A 24,939-nucleotide genomic window follows, 5' to 3' on the forward strand; every position below is an offset into this window, starting at 1 on the left:
ATTATTCTACAATGTAGAAAATAGTAAAAAATAACAAAACTCCCTTGAATGAGTAGGTGTGTCCAAACTTTGGACTGATACTGTCCATGTCAAAGTGCAATTATGCTTTCATTAATATTATAATCTGTATCATAATTAAATTGTGATTGATATTTCCTCATTACTCGCGTAAACCCTGAAACTATAGTGGCTTTTCCAATGGTAATGCGAGACACTTTGATGTAAAGGCAAATTAGAGTAGCGCACAGTTTGGAGGGTTCGGAGAGTGGACCATCAGCTATGTGAAAGATAAGACTTGGACACGAGACAGTTAGTTAACGTGACACAGGTCAGGCATTAGTAATCAATGATGAACATCCAATTGTCATCATTACATTGTTCCCCCTCCCACTAAGAAACATCCTTGTTTTATACATTGAAAATAGACACTATACTTGTTTAGGAACAGATATTGGAATACTTCAATGTGTAATCCGTTGATCCATGATACAAAAAATGATCATCTGCCACAATAGCCTGCATGAAAAGCACTTTCTTTCACTTGTATTCTTTTGTACAGCTCCACAACAAAATGCTACTGACAAAATACAAAATATCAATAGCCAATACAACAACAGTGTAAATTTAAAAATCAGTCCCTCTTTTCAGTCTTTAAAAAAAAAAGTTGGTGTAGCCACCGACTCGCTGTCCCATGCATAGTCCATATGCACACAGCAGGCCCAGCTGTGCAGTGGTGACCTCAAGGCCTCCATCATTTCCATTTTCATACTGACACAAAAAGTCACACACACACACACACACACACACACACACACACACACACACACACACACACACACACACACACACACACACACACACACACACACACACACACACACACACACACACACACACACACACACACACAAAAGCTGGTAGAACAGTTCTCCCATGCAGCACACAGGTAGGCAACTCCATCCATCCTTTATGGATAACCAGCCATTGGGGAGCAGAGTCATCCCGCTCGAGTGCGCCCCCATGCAGCCATGTAGCTAGAATCGTTCTCTCATCCAAGTTGTAGAATCCAAGGCTCGGGCCCGCAAAGAGTGTCGGGAGAAGCCCCATTTACGTCCACTAAGCAAAAGTACATTTCAAGATGTGTAAAAGTCTCTGTAAAACAAATATTTAGTTGGTAATGCCGTTGTAGACAGGTGGACAGTCCAATACCAATGGTGGGGAGTAGTGAACTACATGTAGTAGTGTTTTCAGGTAGTTAATAACTTTTTTGCCGTGTAGTGGTGTAGCTCAGTGATTCCCAACCTGTGGGTAGGGTGCGTGAGGGGTCTGCACGCCACAGTTTGGGAACCACTGAGCTACACTACTAGTAAAATACACAAGGTGCAATTTCGAAATTTTGGGTAGTGCATCAACAGTTCCATTTGTCACGTCAGTCATTGTATATCTTAGAGCAGAGGTGTCAAACTCCTTCCACGGAGGGCAGAGTGTGCGTGTTTTTTTTCTTTTCTTTTCAATTAAGACCTAGACAACCAGGTGACGGGAGTTCCTTAATAATTAGCGACCTTAATTCATCAATCGAGTACAAGGGTTGAGCAAACTCTCTCAGCTACTTGACCCTCCGTGGAATGAGTTTGACACATGTGCCTTAGAGAGCTTTTTATAACTTGTCAGTAATGTCATCTAGCCATTGTCCGCTAATGTTTTGTAGGCCGTTTTTTTAGGCCATATATTTTGTAGTAATATTCAAGTAATTTAAATAGCACATGGATGCACATTAGACATGACAAAATGTATAGAATTGCATGACGATTAGATTTAAAACTGCACAAATGTATTTGCACCCCTTGACAAAATGTGTAGACTTGCAAGAAATAAGCTTTGAACTGCATAATATATTCTCTCGCAACAAGAGGGGTGTAGCTAACTAATGAAACTACTCTACTTTTTGTGTTTAATAGGCAAAATGACACATTCTGTTAACATCTGACTCCAGAGTGATCTGTTCTTGCATTTTGTAGTATATGACATTTTAGATTTAGATATGATCATTTTTCACAAAGTATATACTTTGGATGTGGTGAACTACTTTTTCAAAGTAACTTTAATTAAATTAACTATATTCTTCTCAAGGTTACCTTTCGTGCAACTTAACTTCTTCCAGTGAGAAGTCATTTGTAACTTGATAAACTATATTTTCAGAGTAGCATCCCCAATACTGTCCAATACTCATGCTTCACTTGTCCGACAGCTAGCAGTGAGGGAGATGATGGTGCACTGCAAATGAGAATAACATTTGTCCGGTACGCTTCGGTACGCTAGCTAGCATTTAGCCACGTGTCAGCAGATATTCGGTTCCACAGTCATAAAAAAAACGAGAACACAGGTGCCACCGATGTAACGCTTCGTTTAGTGTGGACAATCAGCTATTTGAGAAATAAGACTGGACACGAGACATCATACGGAGTTCAACAGGACGTGGTTTAGGCTATTCCCGGACTGGCGACCACCATCTCAATTAGTTCACGTAAAACAGGTGAATTTATAGACACGGGTCAAGCATTAGTAATCAATTATGGAGGAGGAGGGATAATGACAAAACCGTCTGAAAAGGCTGAAAAATGAAGGAATTAATTTGGTCATCAGTCATATAAAGTGTTTGTTTGTTGTTGTGAGGGGCCCAGCAGTCACCCTCCCCTCTCTCTCTATGTTGTTATGATCAATAATTGTAAAGGCGATTTCATTACTCTGTATTGACACAACCGTGCTGATTGGCAATAGATTAGATCAACATCCCTGATGGAGAGAACAAACAGCCCTGCTAGGATGAATGAGTTTCCAGTGTACTTCCATGTTTGTTGGAAAGGAATAGGATTACAAAGGAATAATAAGTATCACTCACAAAGATTGCTGTCGAAATCATCAAATGTTATTCCAATTGGTTATTTTCTGTATCCTTGTGTTGGATTCAACCCCATTTTTTTATCAGTTGTCTTTGGAAAGCTTAGTCCACGAACCCAGCATTACTTGTGCTGTAAGGAAAGAGTTTTGAAACCCTCAGTGCTGCATGCATGCACTTATTGAGTAGTTCTCAGTCATCAAAAAGAAAGGAGGACCAAGGCACTCTTCATATAATTAATTAAAATGCCTTCATTAGTATGGCATGTTCAATAGAAACAAAGTTGTTTAAAAACCGACGCGTTTCGGCTGCATGGCCTTCGTCCCTGACGAAATGCCTTAATGCAAAATTAAGGCATTTTAATTAATTATATGAAGAGTGCCTTGGTCCTCCTTTCTTTTTGATGACCAATTTACACCTTTTACCAAAGAGCACCTTCTGTCTACCAAAATATACTATAGTGTACCTTAGTAGCGCTTTCCTTCCTCCTCTTTCTACTAGTTCTCAGTCATGTTCATTAAGGTGAAGTGAATCTGGAAGGTGCCACCTGAACGTGTCCAATAAGAACACAGATTTACGTTTTCTGTTTTCCAGGCAGAGCAGGACAACGGCCACCCCCTGCCTGCGTTTGCTAACCTCCAGATCGAGGTTCTGGATGAGAACAACCAGGCACCATACTTTCAATACACCACATACCAGGGCTTCGTCATCGAGTCAGCGCCAGTGGGCACCACATTGTTCGCCGACGTCAGCCTCACCACCCCCCTGGGCATCAAGGTTCTGGACAACGACATTGAGGAGGTAAGACCCCATAGCCGAACATTCTCTTCATTCATTCATTCATTCATTCATTCATTCATTTATTCATTATTTCAGTCATTCATTCACCGACCTAATTCCGCTCGAGGGGGTTTTTCAACTGACTCCTCCGTCGCGACGTACCCAGAATGCCCACCTGCTAGCCTGCTAGCCGCGGCCCGCCAGCTGTCTAGAGCACATCGGACTGTTAGCATAAGAGTCCCATCGGACAAATTCTTTGGCCACTATACATATTTTGCCAATTGGCCTGGTTTACCACACGGAGCCCTGCTGATCTGTCTGCCGACGTCACAGCACGAGGGGGCCACAACAGACTTTCTTCTAGGTGACCTAAACTGGGACATGCTTAACACGCCAGCCATCCTACAATCTAAGCTTGATGCTCTCAATCTCACACAAATGATCAATTAACCCACCAGGTACAACCCCAAATCCGTAAACACAGGCACCCTCATAGATATCCTAACCAACCTGCCCTCCAAATACACCTCTGCTGTCTTCAACCAGAATCTCAGTGATCCCTGCCTCATTGCCTGCGTCTGTAATGGGTCTGCGGTCATGCGACCACCCCTCATCACTGTCAAACGCTCCCTAAAACACTTCAGCGAGCAGGCCTTCCTAATCGACCTGGCTAGGGTATCTTGGAATGATATTGACCTCATTCCATCAGTAGAGGATGCCTGGTTCTCCTTTAAAAGTGCTTTCCTCACCATCTTAAATAAGCATGCCCCTTTCAAAAAATGTACAACCAGGAACGGATATAGCCCTTGGTTCACTCCAGACCTGACTGCCCTTTACCAGCACAAAAGCATCCTGTGGCGTACTGCATTAGCATCGAATAGCCCCCGCGATATGCAACTTTTCAGGGAAGTTAGGAACCAATATACACAGGCAGTTAGGAAAGGAAAGGCTAGCTTTTTCAAACAGGAATTTGCATCCTGTAACACTAACTCAAATCAAATCAAATTGTATATGTCACATACACATGCTTAGGAGATGTTAATGCGAGTGTAGCGAAATGCTTGTGCTTCTAGTTCCGACCATGCAATAATATCTAACAATTTCACAACAACTACCTTATACACACAAGTGTAAAGGAATGAATAAGAATATGTACATAAAAATATATGGATGAGCGATGGCCTAACGGCATAGGCAAGATGCAGTAGATGGTATAGAGTACAGTATATACATATGAGATGAGTAATGTAGGGTATGTAAACATGATATAAAGTGGCATTGTTTAAAGTGGCTAGTGATACATTTATTACATCCAATTTGTATTAATTAAAGTGGCTAGAGATGAGTCAGTATGTTGGCAGTAGCCACTCAATGTTAGTGATGGCTGTTTAACAGTCTGATGGCCTTGAGATAGTAGCTGTTTTTCAGTCTCTCGGTCCCCGCTTTGATGCACTCCAAAAAGTTCTGGGACACTGTAAAGTCCATGGAGAATAAGAGCACCTCCTCCCAGCTGCCCACTGCACTTAGGCTAAGAAACACTGTCACCACCGATAAATCCACGATAATTGAGAATTTCAATAAGCTTTTTTCTACGGCTGGCCATGCTTTCCCTCACTGCAACTTGCCCAAGCCTCCCCCATTTCTCCTTTACCCAAATCCAAATAGCTGATGTTCTAAAAGAGCTGCAATATCTGGACCACTACAAATCAGCAGGGCTAGACAACCTGCACCCTCTCTTCCTAAAAGTATCCGCCGAAGTTGAGCAACCCCTATTACTAGCTTGTTTAACCTCTCTTTCGTATCGTCTGAGATCCCCAAAGATTGGAAAGCTGCCGCGGTCATTCCCCTTTTCAAAAGGGGAAGACACTCTAGACCCAAACTGCTTCTCACCTATATCTATCCTGCCCTGCCTTTCTAAGGTCTTCGAAAGCTAAGTTAACAAACAGATCACCGACCATTTCGAATCCCACCGTACCTTCTCCGCTATCCAATCTGGTTTCCGAGCTGGTCATAGGTGCACTTCAGCCACCCTCCAGGTCCTAAATGACATCATAACCGCCATCGATAAGAGACAATACTGTGCAGCTGTATTCATTGACCTGGCCAAGGCTTTCGACTCTGTCAATCACCATATTCTTATCGGCAGACTCAACAGCCTTGGTTTCTCAAATGACTGCCTCGCCTGGTTCACCAACTACTTCTCAGATAGAGTTCAGTGTGTCAAATCGGAGGGCCTGTTGTCCGGACCTCTGGCAGTCTCTGGTGGTGCCACAGGGTTCAATCCTGACACCGACTCTCTTCTCTGTATGCATCAATGATGTCGCTCTTGCTGCTGGTGATTCTCTGATCCACCTCTACGCAGACGACACCATTCTGTATACTTCTGGCCCTTCTTTGGACACTGTGTTAACTAACCTCCAGACGAGCTTCAATGCCATACAACTCTCCTTCCGTGGCCTCCAACTGCTCTTAAATGCAAGCAAAACTAAATGCATGCTCTTCAACCGATCGCTACCCACACCTACCCACCCGTCCAGCATCACTACTCTGGACAGTTCTGACTTAGAATATGTGGACAACTACAAATACCTAGGTGTCTGGTTAGACTGTAAACTCTCCTTCCAGACTCACATTAAGCATCTCCAATACAAAATTAAATCTAGAATCGGCTTCCTATTTCGCAACAAAGCTTCCTTCACTCATGCTGCCAAACATACCCTAGTAAAACTGACCATCCTACCGATCCTTGACTTTGGCAATGCCATTTACAAAATAGCCTCCAACACTCTACTCAGCAAATTGTATGCAGTCTATCACAGTGCCATCCGTTTTGTCACCAAAGCCCCATATACTACCCACCACTGCGACCTGTATGCTCTCGTTGGCTGGCCCTCACTTCATATCCGACGCCAAACCCACTGGCTCCAGGTCATCTACAAGACCCTGCTAGGTAAAGCCCTGCCTTATCTCAGCTCACTGGTCACCATAGCAGCACCCACCCACAGTACGCGCTCCAGCAGGTACAGTGAGGCAAAAAAGTATTTAGTCAGCCACCAATTGTGCAAGTTCTCCCACTTAAAAAGATGAGAAAGGCCTGTAATTTTCATCGTAGGTACACTTCAACTATGACAGACAAAATTAGAAGAAAAAAAATCCAGAAAATCACATTGTAGGATTTTTAATGAATTTATTTGCAAATTATGGTGGAAAATAAGTATTTGGTCAATAACAAAAGTTTATCTCAATACTTTGTTATATACCCTTTGTTGGCAATGACAGAGGTCAAACGTTTTCTGTAAGTCTTCACAAGGTTTTCACACACTGTTGCTGGTATTTTGGCCCATTCCTCCATGCAGATCTCCTCTAGAGCAGTGATGTTTTGGGGCTGTTGCTGGGCAACACGGACTTTCAACTCCCTCCAAAGATTTTCTATGGGGTTGAGATCTGGAGACTGGCTAGGCCACTCCAGGACCTTGAAATGCTTCTTACGAAGCCACTCCTTCGTTGCCTGGGCGGTGTGTTTGGGATCATTGTCATGCTGAAAGACCCAGCCACGTTTCATCTTCAATGCCCTTGCTGATGGAAGGAGGTTTTCACTCAAAATCTCTCGATACATGGCCCCATTCATTCTTTCCTTTACACGGAACAGTCGTCCTGGTCCCGTTGCAGAAAAACAGCCCCAAAGCATGATGTTTCCACCCCCATGCTTCACAGTAGGTATGGTGTTCTTTGGATGCAACTCAGCATTCTTTGTCCTCCAAACACAACGAGTTGAGTTTTTACCAAAAAGTTAGATTTTGGTTTCATCTGACCATATGACATTCTCCCAATCTTCTTCTGGATCATCCAAATGCTCTCTAGCAAACTTCAGACGGGCCTGGACATGTACTGGCTTAAGCAGGGGGACACGTCTGGCACTGCAGGATTTGAGTCCCTGGTGGCGTAGTGTGTTACTGATGGTAGGCTTTGTTACTTTGGTCCCAGCTCTCTGCAGGTCATTCACTAGGTCCCCCCGTGTGGTTTTGGGATTTTTGCTCACCGTTCTTGTGATCATTTTGACCCCACGGGGTGAGATCTTGCGTGGAGCCCCAGATCGAGGGAGAATATCAGTGGTCTTATATGTCTTCCATTTCCTAATAATTGCTCCCACAGTTGATTTCTTCAAACCAAGCTGCTTACCTATTGCAGATTCAGTCTTTCCAGCCTGGTCTACAATGTTGTTTCTGGTGTCCTTTGACAGCTCTTTGGTCTTGGCCATAGTGGAGTTTGGAGTGTGACTGTTTGAGGTTGTGGATAGGTGTCTTTTATACTGATAACAAGTTCAAACAGGTGCCATTAATACAGGTAACGAGTGGAGGACAGAGGAGCCTCTTAAAGAAGAAGTTACAGGTCTGTGAGAGCCAGAAATCTTGCTTGTTTGTAGGTGACCAAATACTTATTTTCCACCATAATTTGCAAATAAATTCATTACAAATCCTACAATGTGATTTTCTGGATTTCTTTTTCAAATTTTGTCTGTCATAGTTGAAGTGTACCTATGATGAAAATTACAGACCTCTCTCATCTTTTTAAGTGGGAGAACTTGCACAATTGGTGGCTGACTAAATACTTTTTTGCCCCACTGTATATTTCACTGGTCACCCCCAAAGCCAATTCCTCCTTCGCCCGCCTTTCCTTCCAGTGCTCTGCTGCCAGTGACTGGAACGAACTGCAAAAATCACTGAAGCTGGAGACTCATATCTCCCTCACTAGCTTTAAGCACCATCTGTCAGAGCAGCTCACAGATCACTGCACCTGTACATAGCCAAACTGTAAATAGCCCATCCAAACTACCTCATCACCATATTGTTATTTATTTTGCTCCTTTGCACCCCAGTACCCCTACTTGCACACTCATCTTCTGCACATCTATCACCCCAGTGTTTAATTTGCCATACTGTAATAATTCCCCCACTATGGCCTACTACCCCCCTTATCCTGCCTCATTTGCACACACTGTATATAGACTTTCTCTATTGTATTATTGACTGTATATTTGTTTATTCCATGTGTAACTCTGTGTTGTTGTTTGTGTCACACTGCGTTGCTTTATCTTGGCCAGGTCGCAGTTGTAAATGAGAACTTGTTCTTAACTAGCCTACCTGGTTAAATAAAGGTGAAATAAAAAAAATATTTAAATTCGCACTCACTCTCTCTTCGGAATAGTGGTGTAGATCTTGATAAGAGAGCAGAGAGGTTGAGAGCAGAGAGGTTGAGAGCTAGTCTTGTTACAGTACATAGAATCAAGTGACTGTCTAGGTCGAGTTCCAGGATCCAAGCATGTCAGCTGCAAATAAGATATTTGGCCTTCAAGATGATACTATAGGAATTAATCAGAAAAAAACATGCATGGCTTTCATTTTAACGCAATTTTAACACCATCTCCAAGTTCTCATTGGTTGAGCAGGTTGTCCAATCACACTTTTTGGTTTGTTCTCCTAATTCAGCTCCTCCCTGGTGATGAACCTGTAGCTATTAGCCAATGCATTAGTGATTGGTGATTACTAGTGGGAAGTTCTCTTTTTCGGCTGAGCAGCCTCTTCTTTCAAACTATCCAATTCTTCTATTTACATGATTTCCGCTTCACGCCTTGTTTATAGATTCTTGTTTAAATTTGTAGCTAGCTTGGTTAGACTTTGAAGTGCAATTATCTATTTTTCTCTGACCTGAGGTACTTGTTTCCCACAGTAAATGGATGCCTGTATTACGTTGATAAGGCATATAGTTGTGTATAGTTGTTACTAGTGCCATATGTGCTGTTTATACGTATATACTCTGGGTTTAGCCTGGTCTTGTTTGTTTCTCACATGCCGATCTGGAGCAGGCTAAAGTCAATGTGGGTTGTAGTATTTTGGGAAACCTCATGCTGATGGAAGCTGTGTCAACTCCCAACGTGCGGGGGCTTTGGGAGAGGGGACCTCTACTAACACCCAGCCATTTGTTAAGTGTCTGTGGTGATTATTATTCGAATTACTTTTATTTGCCGCAGCTCAATTTATTTATGTCTCCCTCCGTCCGGAGGGGCAGCGGTGTAAGTTCAATATCCTCTAAAGCAGCATCAACAATATCCACAGTGCTGAGGGGTGCATATTAGTAATGAAGGCTGTCGCCTGTCTGGAATGGGCCTGTATTAAAAGGACTGGCTTGCTTATCAAATGGTAAACGATTCACTATAGTGCCCTACTTTCAACCAGGGTCCATAGAGATTCCTATAGGGCTCTGTTCAAAAAATAGTGCACTATATAGTAAATGGGGTGCCATTTCGGATGCAGACGCTATTATTGCAGGGGTAGGCAGTGGATAAGGTTGGACTTTTCATTATTGGTCTGTATTCATACACAAATGTATCCAGGTGTTGCTGTGTGTGCAGAACACAACCACGACACAAGGACTACAAAGCCTTGCAGGGCTTCAGATGAATTAGGGAAAGGTATGGGGTTTAACATTCGAAAGCCCGTTTAGATTGTCACAACAGACCCCGCAACACAGCCATACAGATACCGTGGACAGAAAGTGCATAACAACAAATTCTTAGTATACTTTGTCATGCAAATATGATACTGATGCCAACATCGGTGCCACAGTAATATCGTACAAAGAGCGGTGTAATTGTTTTTCATTGTCATTCCACACCACGGTGGATTTCATGGAAACGAAATGGTTTGATAGGCAAAGAAATGAAAACTGTGAGACGACTTCATAGTTCAACTGTTATGAGTGTTTATCCTCACATATATTTCCTTTGTCTCCAAAACGTGTATTTGAAACGGACTGACGAGGTTTCATCACCTTGCTTTCATCAATGGCACTCCAGTCAGTCAGTTGTTGTTTGTGGACTTGTTGTTGCCAATAAAAATTCGGTGATTTATTTCCCTTCCCTTGAAGATGAAAGATCCCATGGTGCAGATATCCTTGGACAACTACAACACAATCTTCATGTTGACACCTTCGGGGATTACTCGCTACCTGACACTGCTGAAGCCCGTGGACCGTGAAGAGCAGGACAGCTACACGTTCACGGTAAGGCTAGCTCTAGCTGACACTACTCTCTCTCTCTCGCTCTCTCGCTCTCTCGCTCTCTCGCTCTCTCGCTCTCTCTCTCTTCTTCTTCTCCCCCCACAATTAAGTTAGCACCTGTCAAACAAAATAGTACATCGTAAACTGGAATTCAGTCACTTGTCCTTTAATGCCCATATACAGTATGTCTTGTAGCAAGCTCATGAACACTGCTAGAATGGCAATAGGTATATTAGTACAGTACTATTACATATACCCTATTGAATCAGCAAGATACTTATTTTCTTGCTCTTCGAAATTCATAGCTGGGATTTTTATCCCCATAGTATGTTTGCCAATGCTCCTGAAATTTCTGGCCAATTTGTTCTTTTTTTCTTTTTTACGAGACGGTCCTATCCTTTGCAAAAAATGTCTTCCACGTCGTATCCTCAGGGTTATTTTTGTTTTTAATCTGGTAATGATGGAGTGCATCACACTCTTTCCCCAAACTTTATGACCATTGGGATAGAACAATGGTGTTTGTCTTCAAGTAATAATACTCTATTGTTGCTCACACCGAAGTCTCCCACTTCCCTCTGCCCAGACAACCAGTTGGCACAGGGCATGTATTTGATGTAGTGTGTGTGTGTGTGTCTGAGCGTTTTTGTGTAGGCTTACATACTCCGTCCGATATGTAAGTAAAAAGAGAAAGCAATCACTGTAAAAGCACTCGTTGAAAAATGTTATTGTGCTAAAAGATAAAAGTGAATCATTAATGTAATGTGATGCGGTGGCCTCTCTCATTAAGTATTTGTGCAATCCCCTGAGCCAGCACCTACAAAGTTTCAATAATGAAACCAATACTCACCAACAACTGAGCTTTCATTCAAGAGTAATACTCTCTGCTGCTGGCTAGTGCACTGTTACCAGCTGGAAGACCATGATAAAGCACAGCACAGGACAGCAGAGCACAGTCCAGCACAGTCCAGCACAGCAGAGCACAGTCCAGCACAGCAGAGCACAGTCCAGCACAGTCCAGCACAGCAGGGTTCAGCACAGAACAGCTCAGTATAGTTCACTGCATAACACAGAACAGCACAGCGCAGCAGAGTTCAGTGCAAAACAGTTAAGCGTAGCACAGCTCAGAACAGAATAGCTCAGCTCAGCAGAGAACGGCACAGCAACACACAGGTCAGCACTGCACAGCACGCTGCTAACCTCAGTATTATTCCTCAGTATGTTTGATGATGTATTCTTCCCTCAGCTCAAACTGGCACTGGGTGATTCGCTGTTCCCTCTGGATCAGATAGACCTGTTTATTTGAGGAAATGTCACCTAACAGCTGTATCATTCAGCCTGAGAGCCGTAGTCTTGTCAGGCTTTGAAATTGCCAAGTCATCAGAAACCATAATTGGAATTTGTCCTAAGAACTTTGGAGGTTTTGGAGTTCCATTTATCCTGCTCACCTAACCACTCTGTTTTTAGAATTGAGAGACCTTATTTTTTTTAGCAATCTGATAAAAATCCAAATGAAATCAAATCCAATACTATTTGTCACATCCGCAGAATTACAACAGGTGTAGACTTTACTGTGAAATGCTTACTTGCAAGCCCTTAACCAACAATGCAGTTTTAAGGAAATAAACTTAAGAATATATATTTTTATTTTTTTATTTTTTAAGTAACACAATACAATAGCAACAAGGAGGCTGGGGTACAGTACCAAGTCAATGTGCGGGGGTACAGGTTAGTCAAAGTAATTTGTGCATGGGTAAAGTGACTGTATAGATAATAAACAGTGAGTAGCAGCAGTGTAAAAACAAATGTCAATGCAAATACTCCGGGTGGCCATTTGATTAATTGTTGACCAGTTTAATGGCTTGAGGTAGAAGCTGTTAAGAAGCTTTTTAGACCTAGACTTGGTGCTCTGGTATGGCTTGCCATGTGGTAACAGAGAGAACAGTCTATGACTTTGACAATTGACTATGACAATTTTTTGGGCCTTCCTCTGACACCGCCTAGTATATAGGTCCTGGATGGCGGAAGCTTGGCCCCAGCGATGTACTGGGCTGTACTCTCAGATGCCGAGCAGTTGCCATACCAGGCGGTGATGCAACCGGTCAGGATGCTCTCGATGGTGCAGCTGTATAACTTATTGAGGATCTGGGGACCCAAACTCTCAACCCGCTCCACTATAGCCCCGTCAATGTGAATGGGGGCGTGTTCGGCCTTCCTTTTCCTGTTGTCCACGATCATCTCCTTTGTCTTGCTCACGTTGAGGGAGATATTGTTTTTCTGGTTCAACACTGCCAGTTCTCTGACCTCCCAAATGGCTGTCTCATCGTTGTCAGTGATCAGGCTTACCACCGCTGTATCGTCAGCAATCTTAATGATGGTGTTGGAGTCGTGCTTGGCCACGCAGTCGTGGGAGAACAGGGAGTAGAGGAGGGGACTAAGCACGCACCCCTGAGTATGCGAATTGGAGTGTGTCTAGGGTTTCCGGGATGATGGTGTTTATGTGAGCCATGACCAGCCTTTCAAAACACTTCATTGCTACTGACATGAGTGCAACGGGGCGGTAGTAATTTAGGCAGGTTACCTTCGCTTTCTTGGGAACAGGTACTATGGTGGTCTGCTGTAATAATGTAGGTATTACAGACTCGGTCAGGGAGAGGTTGAAAATGTCAGTGATAGGGCCTCCCGGGTGGCGCAGTGGTCTAAGGCTCTGCATCGCAGTGCTAGCTGTGCCACCAGAGAATCTGGGTTCGAGCCCAGGCTCCCCATGGACGGGAGGTCCATGGGGCGACGCACAATTGGCTAGCGTCGTCTGGGTTAGGGAGGGTTTGGCCGGTAGGGATATCCTTGTCTCATTGCGCACCAGCGACTCCTGTGGCGGGCCGGGCGCAGTGCACGCTGACTAGTTCGCCAGGTGTACGGTGTTTCCTCCGACACATTGGTGCGACTGGCTTCCGGGTTGGATGCGCTCTGTGTTAACAAGCAGTGCGGCTTGGTTGGGTTGTGTTTCGGAGGACGCATGACTCTCGACCTTCGTCTCTCCCGAGCCCGTACGGGAGTTGTAGCGATGAGACATAACAGTAACTTCTAACAATTGGATACCACGAAATTGGGGAGAAAAAGGGCGGTAAAAAATGAAAATGGCAGTGAAGACACTTGCCAGTTGGTCCGCGCATGCTCTAGGTACGCGTCCTGGTAATCCGTCTGGCCCCGCAGCCTTGTGAATGTTGACCTGTTTAAAAGTCTTGCTCACATCACCTATGGAGAGCGTGATCGCACAGTTGTCCGGAACACCTGGTGCTCTCATGTATGCTTCAGTGTTGCTTGCCTTAAAGCGAGCATAAAAGGCATTTAGCCCGTCGGGTAGGCTCACAACACTGGACAGCTCGTGGCTGGGTTTCCCTTTGTAGTCTGTAATATTTTTCAAGCCCCTCCACATCCGACCGGCGTATTATTCAATCTTAATCCTGTATTGACGCTTTGCCTGCTTGATGGTTCGTCTGAAGGCATTGCAGGGGCATAGCAGGATTTCTTATAAGCCTCTGGATTTGTGTCCCGCTCCTTGAAAGCAGCAGCTCTAGCCTTAAGCTCGGTTATGATGTTGCCTGTAATCCATGGCTTCTGGTTGGAATATGTACGTACGGTCACTTTTGGAACAATGTAGTTGATGCACTTATTGATGAAGCCAGTGACTGAGGTGGTATACTCCTCAATGCCATTGGATGAATCCCGGAACATATTCTAGTCTGTGCTAGCAAAACAGTCCTGTAGCGTAGCATCCTCGTCGTCTGACCACTTCCGTATTGAGCGAGTCACTGGTACTTCCCGCTATAGTTTTTGCTAGTAAGCAGGAATCAGGAGGATAGAATTATGGTCAGATTTTCCAAATGGAGGGTGAGGGAAAGGTTTATACGTGTCTCTGTGTGTGGAGTAAAGTTGGCCTAGAGATTTGTTCCCCTCTGGTTGCACATTTGACATGCTGGTAGAAATGAGGTAAAACGGATTTAAGTTTGCCTGCATTAAAGTCCCCGGCCACTAGGAGCGCCGCTTCTGGATGAGCATTTTCTTGTTTGCTTATGACCTTATACAGCTTATTGAGTGCGGTCTTACTGCCAGCATTGGTTTCTGTTGGTAAATCGACGGCTACAAAAAATAGATGAAAACTCTCTTGGTAGATAGTGTAGTCTACAGCTTATTAAGAAGTACTCTACCTCAGGTGAGCAATACTGCCCCCTGCTGTCTGTTGATGGTACTACTACTATACATAATACCTTAATATTAGACATCGCTCACCAATTATGGTTGACAAATAGACACATACCCACACCCCTCGTCTTACCGGACGTAGCTGCTCTGTCCTGCCGATGCATGGAAAACTCAGCCAACTGTGTATTATCCGTGTCATCATTCAGCCACGACTCAGTGGAACATAAGATATTACAGTTTTTAATGTCCCGTTGGTAGCATAGTCTCGAACGGAGCTCATCCAGTTTATTCACCAGTGATTGCACGTTGGCCAATAGAATGGATGGTACAGGCGGGTTACCCTCTTGCCGCTGAATTCTCACAAGGCACCCTGATCTCCGCCCCCTGTATTTCCTTATTTTCTTTATGCAAAGGACAGGGATTTGGGCCTTGTCTGGGAGCAACATTATATAATCTTTGTCCAGTTCGAGGTGAGTAATCCCTGTTCTAATATCCAGAAGCTCTTTACAAAATAGCACATTTGGTTTGGAGCCCGTAAAATGGCAGCCATCCCCTCCGGCGCCATTCTAATTGATAAGGCAATGTTATATCAATTGACTGTGACTGTTTGGCTGTATGCTAATACTTTTTTCTCTAAATATTGAGGTTTGTGTGTCTGTTTTGTAATTCAAGAGCAGGATCAACTCTGTTTTCGTCTCAAACCATCAGAATGTGAAATAATAGTGCAAAGAAGATCCAGAAGTCTTCTCTGAATGCAAATATTGGGGTGCTGCTCCCTTCAGCCCTAATTCTGGGGGACGTGGATTTAGCGTTCTGTTCGCATTTCGATCACTTGGAGTTGGCCTTGTCCTGGCAGTCACAGAATGATTAAAACACTGAGAACAAGCACGCTTGTCTGGGAAGGCTTCTGAGAGTCAGTCCAACCCATCCTGGTACTATGCTGAGTTAAACTATGGATCCCTCTCACATACTAATGCTTCCCAGTCAGTCAGCGCCTCAATGTGTTTCCCCTCTCCATCATTACCATGAAGATATCCATGTGGATGTGTCTCAATGGGTTTTAATTCCGATACATATTCAGTCAGAGTATGTTTACTTCATTTCGTTCAAATGACAAAACGGCACTGAATCTGTTATGCTACCCCACCCTGCAAGACCCTTCCTGCCAGTCAAAATACAACCCCAGCTACAACAACCACTACCCACCTAATGATGGCTTAGTGCTTAAAATAATCATTTTGCCTCTGTCTTGCCTAGGGGATTTGTACTGTTATGTTGTTGGGAGCTGGTAGAGGTTTTTATAGTGCTGACTCGTCTCCGACTAAAACGGAGACAAGAGCCTCATAATGTCACGGGTAGAGCACTGCACCGGAAACTCAGAGGAGAGAACAACCCCTTCTCTCCCCACCACCGCATCCTGCTGGAATGCTGGAGGAGCCCGCAGCGCTATCCTGTCAAGACCTTGACGTGCGGTGTCGCTCAGCACCATAGACATGAAGAAAAGCTAAAGGGATGTCTCTGGATTCCGGTGTTCGCTAGCACTTACCACTGTGTTTACCTGTGGGCTTTTTTAGTTAGCTACTTCCTCCATTGTTTTGAGGGGAAGATCACAACGGTGGCCAAATCAGTCGCTTTAATTCGAAAAGTTAATGGGGAGAGCTTTGAACATCCCAGTGGGACATGGTGTTTTATCTCCGGCTCAACTGAGGATCACTGTGCTTTTCTCGCTGTTTGACGCTTGTTAGTATGTTCTTTTTTTTTTTTAAGCCTCTATGTTAGTCTTGTTTTCTCCATGTGATCGGTTGTGTTCTATGTGGAAGTTCACAGTCAGATACACACGCACGCACGCACGCACGCACGCACGCACACACACACACACACACACACACACACACACACACACACACACACACACATTAGTGAAGCTTAAGAGTATTAATTAGCAAAGGCACATTAAAGGGTCTGTTCACTTTATCTAATGAAAAAGCAACATTGGTTTGCCAATCATGATTGGAGTTGTAAGAGCATTGTAGTGTTCATTACTGTAAGTAGTTTTTAAGCCAATAGGCCCTGTTTAGTCAGTGTGATGAATGAATATCTCTAAAGCCTGTGTAAATGGATTTTTTTAGTAAGGTTATTGCTCTCAATCTTGCTTTTTTTTTTACCATTGGTCACCATCCTTGTCTTCCTTTTCTCTCCTGTGACTGTGACTCTCAGGGTCTAACCCGTTGTTCGTGACATGACAGAACATGTCATGGGTTATATAGTGTCTCTACTGTATACATACAGTATGGCATGCATTGGCATTGTTTGACTGTTTCCTAGATATTCTCAACAGGCTGTTCAAAAGCTCATTCCTCAATGGTTTCTCTGAAGGTGTTTGATAATTTCTCTTTCTCTCTCGCTCTCTCCCCGTCTCCCCTTATCTCTCCTTCTTTCCTTCCTTTTCTATCTATCTCTGTCTGTCTCTCTCTCTCCCCCCCCCCCTCTCTCTTCTCTATAGATGATGGCTTCAGACGGAGTTCAGGAGAGCCCTACAGTGACCGTTCATATCACAGTGATTGATGCCAACGACAACACACCAACCTTCCTCAACTCCTCCTACATTGTGAATGTTTACACAGACGTTCAGCCAGGGGAAACAGTATTACAGGTAATCGATACGCTATACTCACTCGCTGTTTTCCCAAACAAACCACCCACTTAGAGTAATAGCGTGAGTAAACCTAATTTATTAATGAATTATAGCTGGAATAATTGTGGCAGCAGACTGTTTGGCTTAGCTCTCAGCAGGCTGCTGCCATAGGCTGTTCCCCTCTGTGCCCAGGGAATATTGTGGGTAATTTGTTATAACCCCTGTTTTGCAGTCTGAGCATGAGCCCAGTTCAGTCGCGGGGAACAAAAGGCTGACAGAAAAGGTCAAGTCTAGGCAGTTAAATCTCTGTTTTCCGATCAGAAGACTTCCTCTCATAGCAAGCCAGGTTAGGCTGGTTAGGCTTCAGAAACATGCGTGAATAAGGACAGTTGTGAGTTAACTCTTTGCCTGTTGAATGACTTAATGAGGGGTTGGTGACTGAAGCATTGTCTACTTAGTCATCTTTGAGTTACAGTATGTCAAGTCTTAGAATGACATATGGGGAAAAGGACACTAAAGATGTTGTGGTCATGCTTTTGTTTAGTCGCTTTCTGTTTGTTTGAAACACATTCATGTTTTGAGATTTCTATTCATGTGTGGCCACTTCTTTACACATCACAGTGTGTTGAATATGAAGTACTGTATGTTGGACAGAGATTATGCTAATGTTAAAAGGTATTTCTGTGTTTGATTTTGATAGCAGTCTCTACTTTCTTATTTCAAATTTGCTGACCATATTTGCTATTGATTTGTAATACGCCCCCAACACGAGACGTTTAATTACGCATTAGATATGTTTAAGAATAACATCAGCGCTGAATTTGCATGTTCCTTGAAATGTGGGGGGAAAATTGGTATAGATTGCCTTCCCCTAGTGATGTCCCTGGGCCTAGGACGACTGCGGACACTGTCGATGGAGATTTATGGGGAAATGATGTGGCTCCTCTCCTGTATCCCTTTCAGCTGACGGCCCTGGATGCTGACGAGGGTCCCAACGGGCTGGTGACCTACAAGATCCTGGCGGGGAATCAAGGCCACTTCGCCATCAATAACCGCTCGGGAGTGATCACTGTGATGCCTGGCATCTCCCTGGCCGTGGGACGCTCCTATGCCCTGACTGTGAAGGCCATGGATAACGGCCCGGAGTCCCAGAGGAGGTGAGGCTATCAGGGAGCCCTGGGGTGGCCCGAGGGATGGGAGGCTGGAGGGGAGGAAGGTGATGGTGGCTGGAAACTGGCATGGACTGTAAAGGCTGAGAACCACAGAGGACCAGGTACTGTCCATTCCGTTTGCAGCAGCCACAGACTCTCTCCTTTGCTGCCGTTCTCCCTCTTTCCCTCTCTGTCACCCCCCCTCTCTCATTTTTTATGTATCTCTCTCTCTCTGCCCCTCTCTCTTGCTCTCTTAAATCGATAGTGTTCTGCAGGATAACACATTCTGCTGTGGAAATATCCCTGTAACAATGTGCTGATAGATATTACTCTCAGGACTGACCAATCTGGTACCCAAAGCGGAAATGAGAGGCTTTTCACAATAATTGGCAATGCCCACCCACCCTCCAACTCAATTCAATCTGTGTCGCATTTGTGCCCTCTGTAATGCTTGGTGGCCACAGAATCAATATAGCTCAATAGACTAACATAGAAAGAGATTTTTTTGCAGGAAATGTAGTGAATTGGGAACTAACTAGCGGCTGAGTTCTATAGGAAAAACATTAAGGCACCCACTGGGGGGTTTCTGTGGCCTCAGTTCACTGGTGGATTTCTGTGGCCTCAGTCCACGGGGGAGTTTGTGGCCTCAGTTCACTGGGGGGTTTCTGTGGCCTCAGTCCACTGGGGGTTTCTGTGGCCTCAGTTCACTGGGGGGTTTCTGTGGCCTCAGTTCACTGGGGGGTTTCTGTGACCTCAGTTCACTGGGGGGTTTCTGTGGCCTCAGTCCACTGGGGGTTTCTGTGGCCTCAGTTCACTGGGGGTTTCTGTGGCCTCAGTTCACTGGGGGTTTCTGTGGCCTCAGTTCACTGGGGGGTTTCTGTGGCCTCAGTTCACTGGGGGGTTTCTGTGGCCTCAGTTCACTGGGGGGTTTCTGTGGCCTCAGTTCACTGGGGGGTTTCTGTGGCCTCAGTTCACTGGGGGGTTTCTGTGGCCTCAGTTCACTGGGGGGTTTCTGTGGCCTCAGTTCACTGGGGGGTTTCTGTGGCCTCAGTTCACTGGGGGGTTTCTGTGGCCTCAGTTCACTGGGGGGTTTCTGTGGCCTCAGTCCACTGGGGGGTTTCTGTGGCCTCAGTTCACTGGGGGGTTTCTGTGGCCTCAGTCCACTGGGGGGTTTCTGTGGCCTCAGTCCACTGGGGGGTTTCTGTGGCCTCAGTCCACTGGGGGGTTTCTGTGGCCTCAGTCCACTGGGGGTTTCTGTGGCCTCAGTCCACTGGGGGGTTTCTGTGGCCTCAGTCCACTGGGGGTTTCTGTGGCAGCCGTTCTCGGATTTTCGTCTTTCCCGAAACACGGCCAGGTAAAAGTTTCATCGCACAAAGAACCTTGGAAGCCTTTGTTTTGAGAAGTAAAGGAGAGATGCAAAATAAAACTGTGAAGATGATTATTAGTGGTGTGAATACGTAAAAAGTCTGGAGTGCCATCTTGTCGAGCAGGAAAATAAATGCTGATAATAGCAAAGGCAGCAGGTGTGTAATTATTTGCATTGGCCAGATGGAGCTTCAACCATGGACGGGTGAAAACCCAGAGAAAAAATGCAAAAAACATTTCACTGCTCAGTTTCAAAGTTTTACGAGAGGGAGAGTTGGTCCTGACTTACAGGGCACTGTTTGTAGCATGTCTAGGATCAGAACATGCTGCCGATCCTTTAAAACCATTTGATTCATGTTTAACAGGTTATGATTCATGCCCCATTGGGAAAACGTCTTGAAATAACAAGTCCCCCATATGTCTTTCTAAAATTGACTTGTAAAAGTGCCTGTAATCATTCAATTATGTTAATGTTCAGGCCCGACTCGGACACTTGGGGCTTAATGTTCTGTACACAAATGTGATTTCACTTTTGTTTGGTGATGAAACAGAGGAGAACAGCATCCAGCGTCGTGGTAAAACAAAGTAACAGTACATACTCTGCTGTTCTTTTGTGCGTACAATGATGTCTGAGTGAAAAAACAGTGTTAGTTGTTTGAAATAACTTCTTTGTTTTTGTAATATCGCAAATGGACGTGGCTCTTTCACCAACTATGGATTTCAGCCTACGTACAGTACCCACCAGCTTTTTAATTTACAGTCATATAGATTTTCTTTCAAAACACACCTAAGAAACCCAAAACAAACACCTACAGCCAATGCATCTGTGTGTACCCTACATCCCACACACAGATTGTCATACTGTAAACAGAACCCTCCCACAGTCTCTGTCTTTCAGAATCGAAGCTCTTGGATGACAGTTAAAGTTGATAAAAGTGCTTCTTGATTGTGAAAATGTTTACCAACGAATTTAACCCCTGTGTTCATCAGGGTTTTTCACACTGGGTTGTTTTTCACCAGAATTAATTTCACACCCATCCCCCCATCCTTATCTCCCCTCCCAGGAGCTCCATCACCACTGTGTACATTGAGGTGCTCCCACCCAACAACCAGAGCCCCCCACACTTTCCCCGCTTCCTCTACAGCCTGGAGGTCAGCGAGGCCATGAGGACCGGAGCCACTCTCCTCCACCTGCAGGTGAGCATGGGGACGAGGCTTCTTCACAATACCACACTGTTCTTTAGTTCAGACCTAGCGTGATGAACTCTGAACTCTATCTAGAGGGTGACATTTGGCGGCGGCTGTGGGATCTGCTTCAGAACATTTAGTGTATACAGCTGGTGAGCTCCTAACAAGGGCTTATTTTTAGTCTGTACCAGAAGGGTCTGAGACACATTACCAATGTTACTGTCTATTCTGTTTGAGAAGAAATGGTTCGAGCTGTTTATGTAGACCACTCAGACTGTAGACATCATTATTGTGTTGTTGTCCACTAATACTACCAAACTATTGTTTGTAATGCATCAAGTAGAAATGGACCGGATACTGCCGAGTAAAGTCATTCAGTATTCTTCATTGTCTGTTGTGAAATTGGGTTTTACTTGACATGAAAGAGGCACTCTGTCTCTGTGTCTCTACAGGCGAAGGACCGTGAAAGAGATCCTATTACCTATAGCATCCAGAGCGGGGATTCCCACGACCTCTTCGAGCTCTCCCGAACGTGCGTAAGCTTATTTTAGTCATCAACAACACCTACCTATATTATCCTAGAGGATTTATTCATGAAACTTTGCCAGCAGTAGTGTTACCCTGTTACAGAGGAGTCCATTTAGGGAAAGGGTTTTGGATAGTGGTTTGCCATGATATGTGATCTGTAGTAAACTGAATTGCTCTCTAAGAAGCTCTCCGCGAGACACGAGGGGCTGAAAATGTAGATACGATTCTCCCTAGCATCTCAAATACATAATTAATAAGTGATAAATGAATAAAAACCAAAACAATTCTCTCCCAGTTTAAAAACAGACCAAATATCAGATTATACAGTACTGGTACCAAGGTTACTCTGGTTTTGGCGGGAAAAGTATTAGTGCCTTGGCTTGGAGTAAATATTTCCTCTTACAATTTCATAGATTTAATCCAAGCCTGCAATAAGATTTGCTGGGATTTTTTAGGGAGCACTGTTCTATGGTTAGCGGCGAAGCAAGCCTTCTCCCCCTGAGGCTTTGGACCCAGAGCTGAATGGACCTGATTTATTTATTTTAAAAATGGGACCCAGTCCTCCCTAGTGGCGCAGCGGTCTAAGGCAGTGCATTGCAGAGCTTGAGGCATCACTACAGACCTGGGTTCGATCCCAGGCTGTGTCACAACCGGCCGTGACCGGGAGTCCCATAGGGCGACATACGATTGGCCCTGCGCCATGCGGGTTAGGAGAGGGTTTGGCTGGGGGGGGCTTTACTTGGCTTATTGCGCTCTAGCGACTTCTTGTGGTGGGCCGGACGCCTGCAGGCTGACTTCAGTCATCAGTTGAATGGTGTTCCCTCCGACACATTGGTGCAGCTGGCTTCCAGGTTAAGCGGGCGGGTGTTAAGAAGCGCGGTTTGGCAGGTCATGTTTCGGAGGTAGCATGACTCGACCTTCACCTCTCCCGAGCTCGTTGGTGAGCGATAAGACAAGACCGTAATTGGATATATATTTATTTTTATTTTTATTTAATCCTTTATTTAACTAGGCAAGTCAGTTAAGAATAAATTCTTATTTACAATGATGGCCTAGGAACAGTGGGTTAACTGCCTTGTTCAGGGGCAGAACGACGTATTTATACCTTGTTAGCTCAGGGATTTGATCCAGCAACCTTTAGGTTACTGGCCCAATGCTCTAACCACTAGGCTATATCACGAATTTGGGGAGAAAAAGGGGGTAAAATACAAAAAAGTATAATAATATGGGGACCAGGACCTGAGAACAATCAGACCCGAACCCGAATGGACCCGGCTACAACCGGACCTAGACCCGACCCATACCCAAATGTAACAAAACATTTTTTTTTGTCATTTAGCAAAGGCTCTTATCCATAGCGACTTAGAGGCGCAATGAGGGTTTAGTGCCTTGCTGAAGGGCACATCAACATATTTTTTACCTAGTCGGCTCTGAGATTTGAACCAGCACCTTTCAGTTACTAGCCCAATACTCTTAACTGCTAGGCTACCTGGCAAGTTGCTATTTTGGTTAACAAATATTTCTTTATATCTTGGCTAGGCCTTCTACAAGTCAATAAATATGCGCTAGGCCGTGGTTGGGTCCATTCAGATCCACTCGGGTCTATCAGCTCTAGTTACATAGACCCGATAACTGATAGCAGGACTCGATCCGCACCTGATCGGCAAGTTAGAATTTTTGACCCGAACCCACTCGGTCTTGGGTCGGGTCTCAGGTAGACCTCTAAGAGCTATCCCTCTGCTCTCTCCTCCCTCTCCATCTCTCTCCCTCTTCCCCCCCCACCCTCTCTCCTCTCTCTCCATCTCTCTCCCTCTGCCCCCCCCCCCCCCCCCCCCCACCCTCTCTCTCTCTCCATTTTTCTCTGCAATAACCAGCACATTGCCATGCAGTCATAACTGTGCTACCGGAGGCCACTTCAATCAAAGCTCCAAACTCAAATTGTCATCATGCCTCTCCTGTTGCAGACTGTCAGGTCCAAGAAATTGCATATACCACAACTACAAAATGTTAATAAGCCCTGCGCCTGTCTTGGTTTCATCAATGAAGAGGCAAATTAAAACAGTAGGGGACAAGCTCCCCAGTCCTAGAGGAGATGAGCTAAAGTGTATCCCCTTATATAGCCCCTATTAATGGATTGATCCCGATAGATTCATGTGCCTATCATGACACATTGTATCCCCATTGTCATACTACTGAGCCAGTTCTTGCATATTTATCTGTTTCTTTCGAATAAAGCTGTTTTTATCCACCTGGTATAGTTAAGGAGTTGATTGTTTACAAGACAGTTTTACAAGTTACCCATTTCATTGCTCTGTATTAGACTTAAAACGTCAGCATGTCAAGACTTTAAGTCCGCTGTAGAGGTGATTGTGATCAGAGACCTGCTCGGTCTCATCGCCAGGCCTGCCAGGAACGGGCAGTCTTACATATCACAATCTGTTGAATAACCTCTGCTCTGTGTTGCCTCTTAGTGGGCCTCAGATGATATCTTTAATACTCTCTTAGTTATTCAGCACTTCAAAACAACACCCTTGTGAATGAGGTTCTCTCACATGATCTGGATCTGACCCAGTTTGCATTTCCAGCTGCTAATAATCATGATATTTCATTTCAGCTTGGCATTATCCTCATCCTTGATGTTTTCGAATGGGAGGAGGATTGTGTGTGTGTGTGTGTGTGTGTGTGCGTGTAGAGACAATGCTCTCTATGAATAGCTTATAAATATACATGAGAGTCGTGGCGGCGGCATTTGAGGTGCTGCTTTGCGTTTGCCTAATTCATTTTAACAGGGGCATATCATTCCACGATGGTCCTCACGGAGCTCGTATCCCTCTTAGGGTGTGTGCACCCGGACTCTTAGGATCGTCCGATTATGAACCGTTAAAAATACTGAGTTAAAAAGTACCTCTAATATCGGATGAATGCGTGTCTAAATGACTGCTGGTGAGTAACCATCCGAAAACTACAAGTAGAGGGAAAATCGAGATGCGTGGGTGCAGACGCGTTTCCTTAGGTGGCTGTACATTGCCCTCTAGTTTGGGCCCATCTCTGAGAGCTGTAGCAGACAGACAGCTAACAGATGTACACTCTTATATTTCAAAAAGTGCTGTCTAGAACACAGAAGCGTTATTTGGCTGTCC

At 44.6% G+C, this 24,939-nt stretch overlaps 1 protein-coding gene across 1 annotated transcript in view; it reads left to right on the forward strand.

Moving 5' to 3' along the window:
* Positions 1–24,939, forward strand: part of LOC129829113 (protocadherin-15-like) — a 227,364-nt gene that overhangs the window by 120,895 nt on the left and 81,530 nt on the right. Inside the window, exons 13-18 of the mRNA XM_055890656.1 lie at positions 3,491–3,697; positions 10,601–10,735; positions 17,436–17,585; positions 18,531–18,724; positions 21,148–21,280; positions 21,724–21,803. Of these exons, the coding sequence (XP_055746631.1) occupies positions 3,491–3,697; positions 10,601–10,735; positions 17,436–17,585; positions 18,531–18,724; positions 21,148–21,280; positions 21,724–21,803 (899 nt within the window). The remainder of the gene's footprint in view (positions 1–3,490; positions 3,698–10,600; positions 10,736–17,435; positions 17,586–18,530; positions 18,725–21,147; positions 21,281–21,723; positions 21,804–24,939) is intronic.

This window comes from Salvelinus fontinalis, chromosome 30 (genome assembly GCF_029448725.1).
Source record: "Salvelinus fontinalis isolate EN_2023a chromosome 30, ASM2944872v1, whole genome shotgun sequence".
Lineage (NCBI taxonomy): Eukaryota > Metazoa > Chordata > Actinopteri > Salmoniformes > Salmonidae > Salvelinus > Salvelinus fontinalis.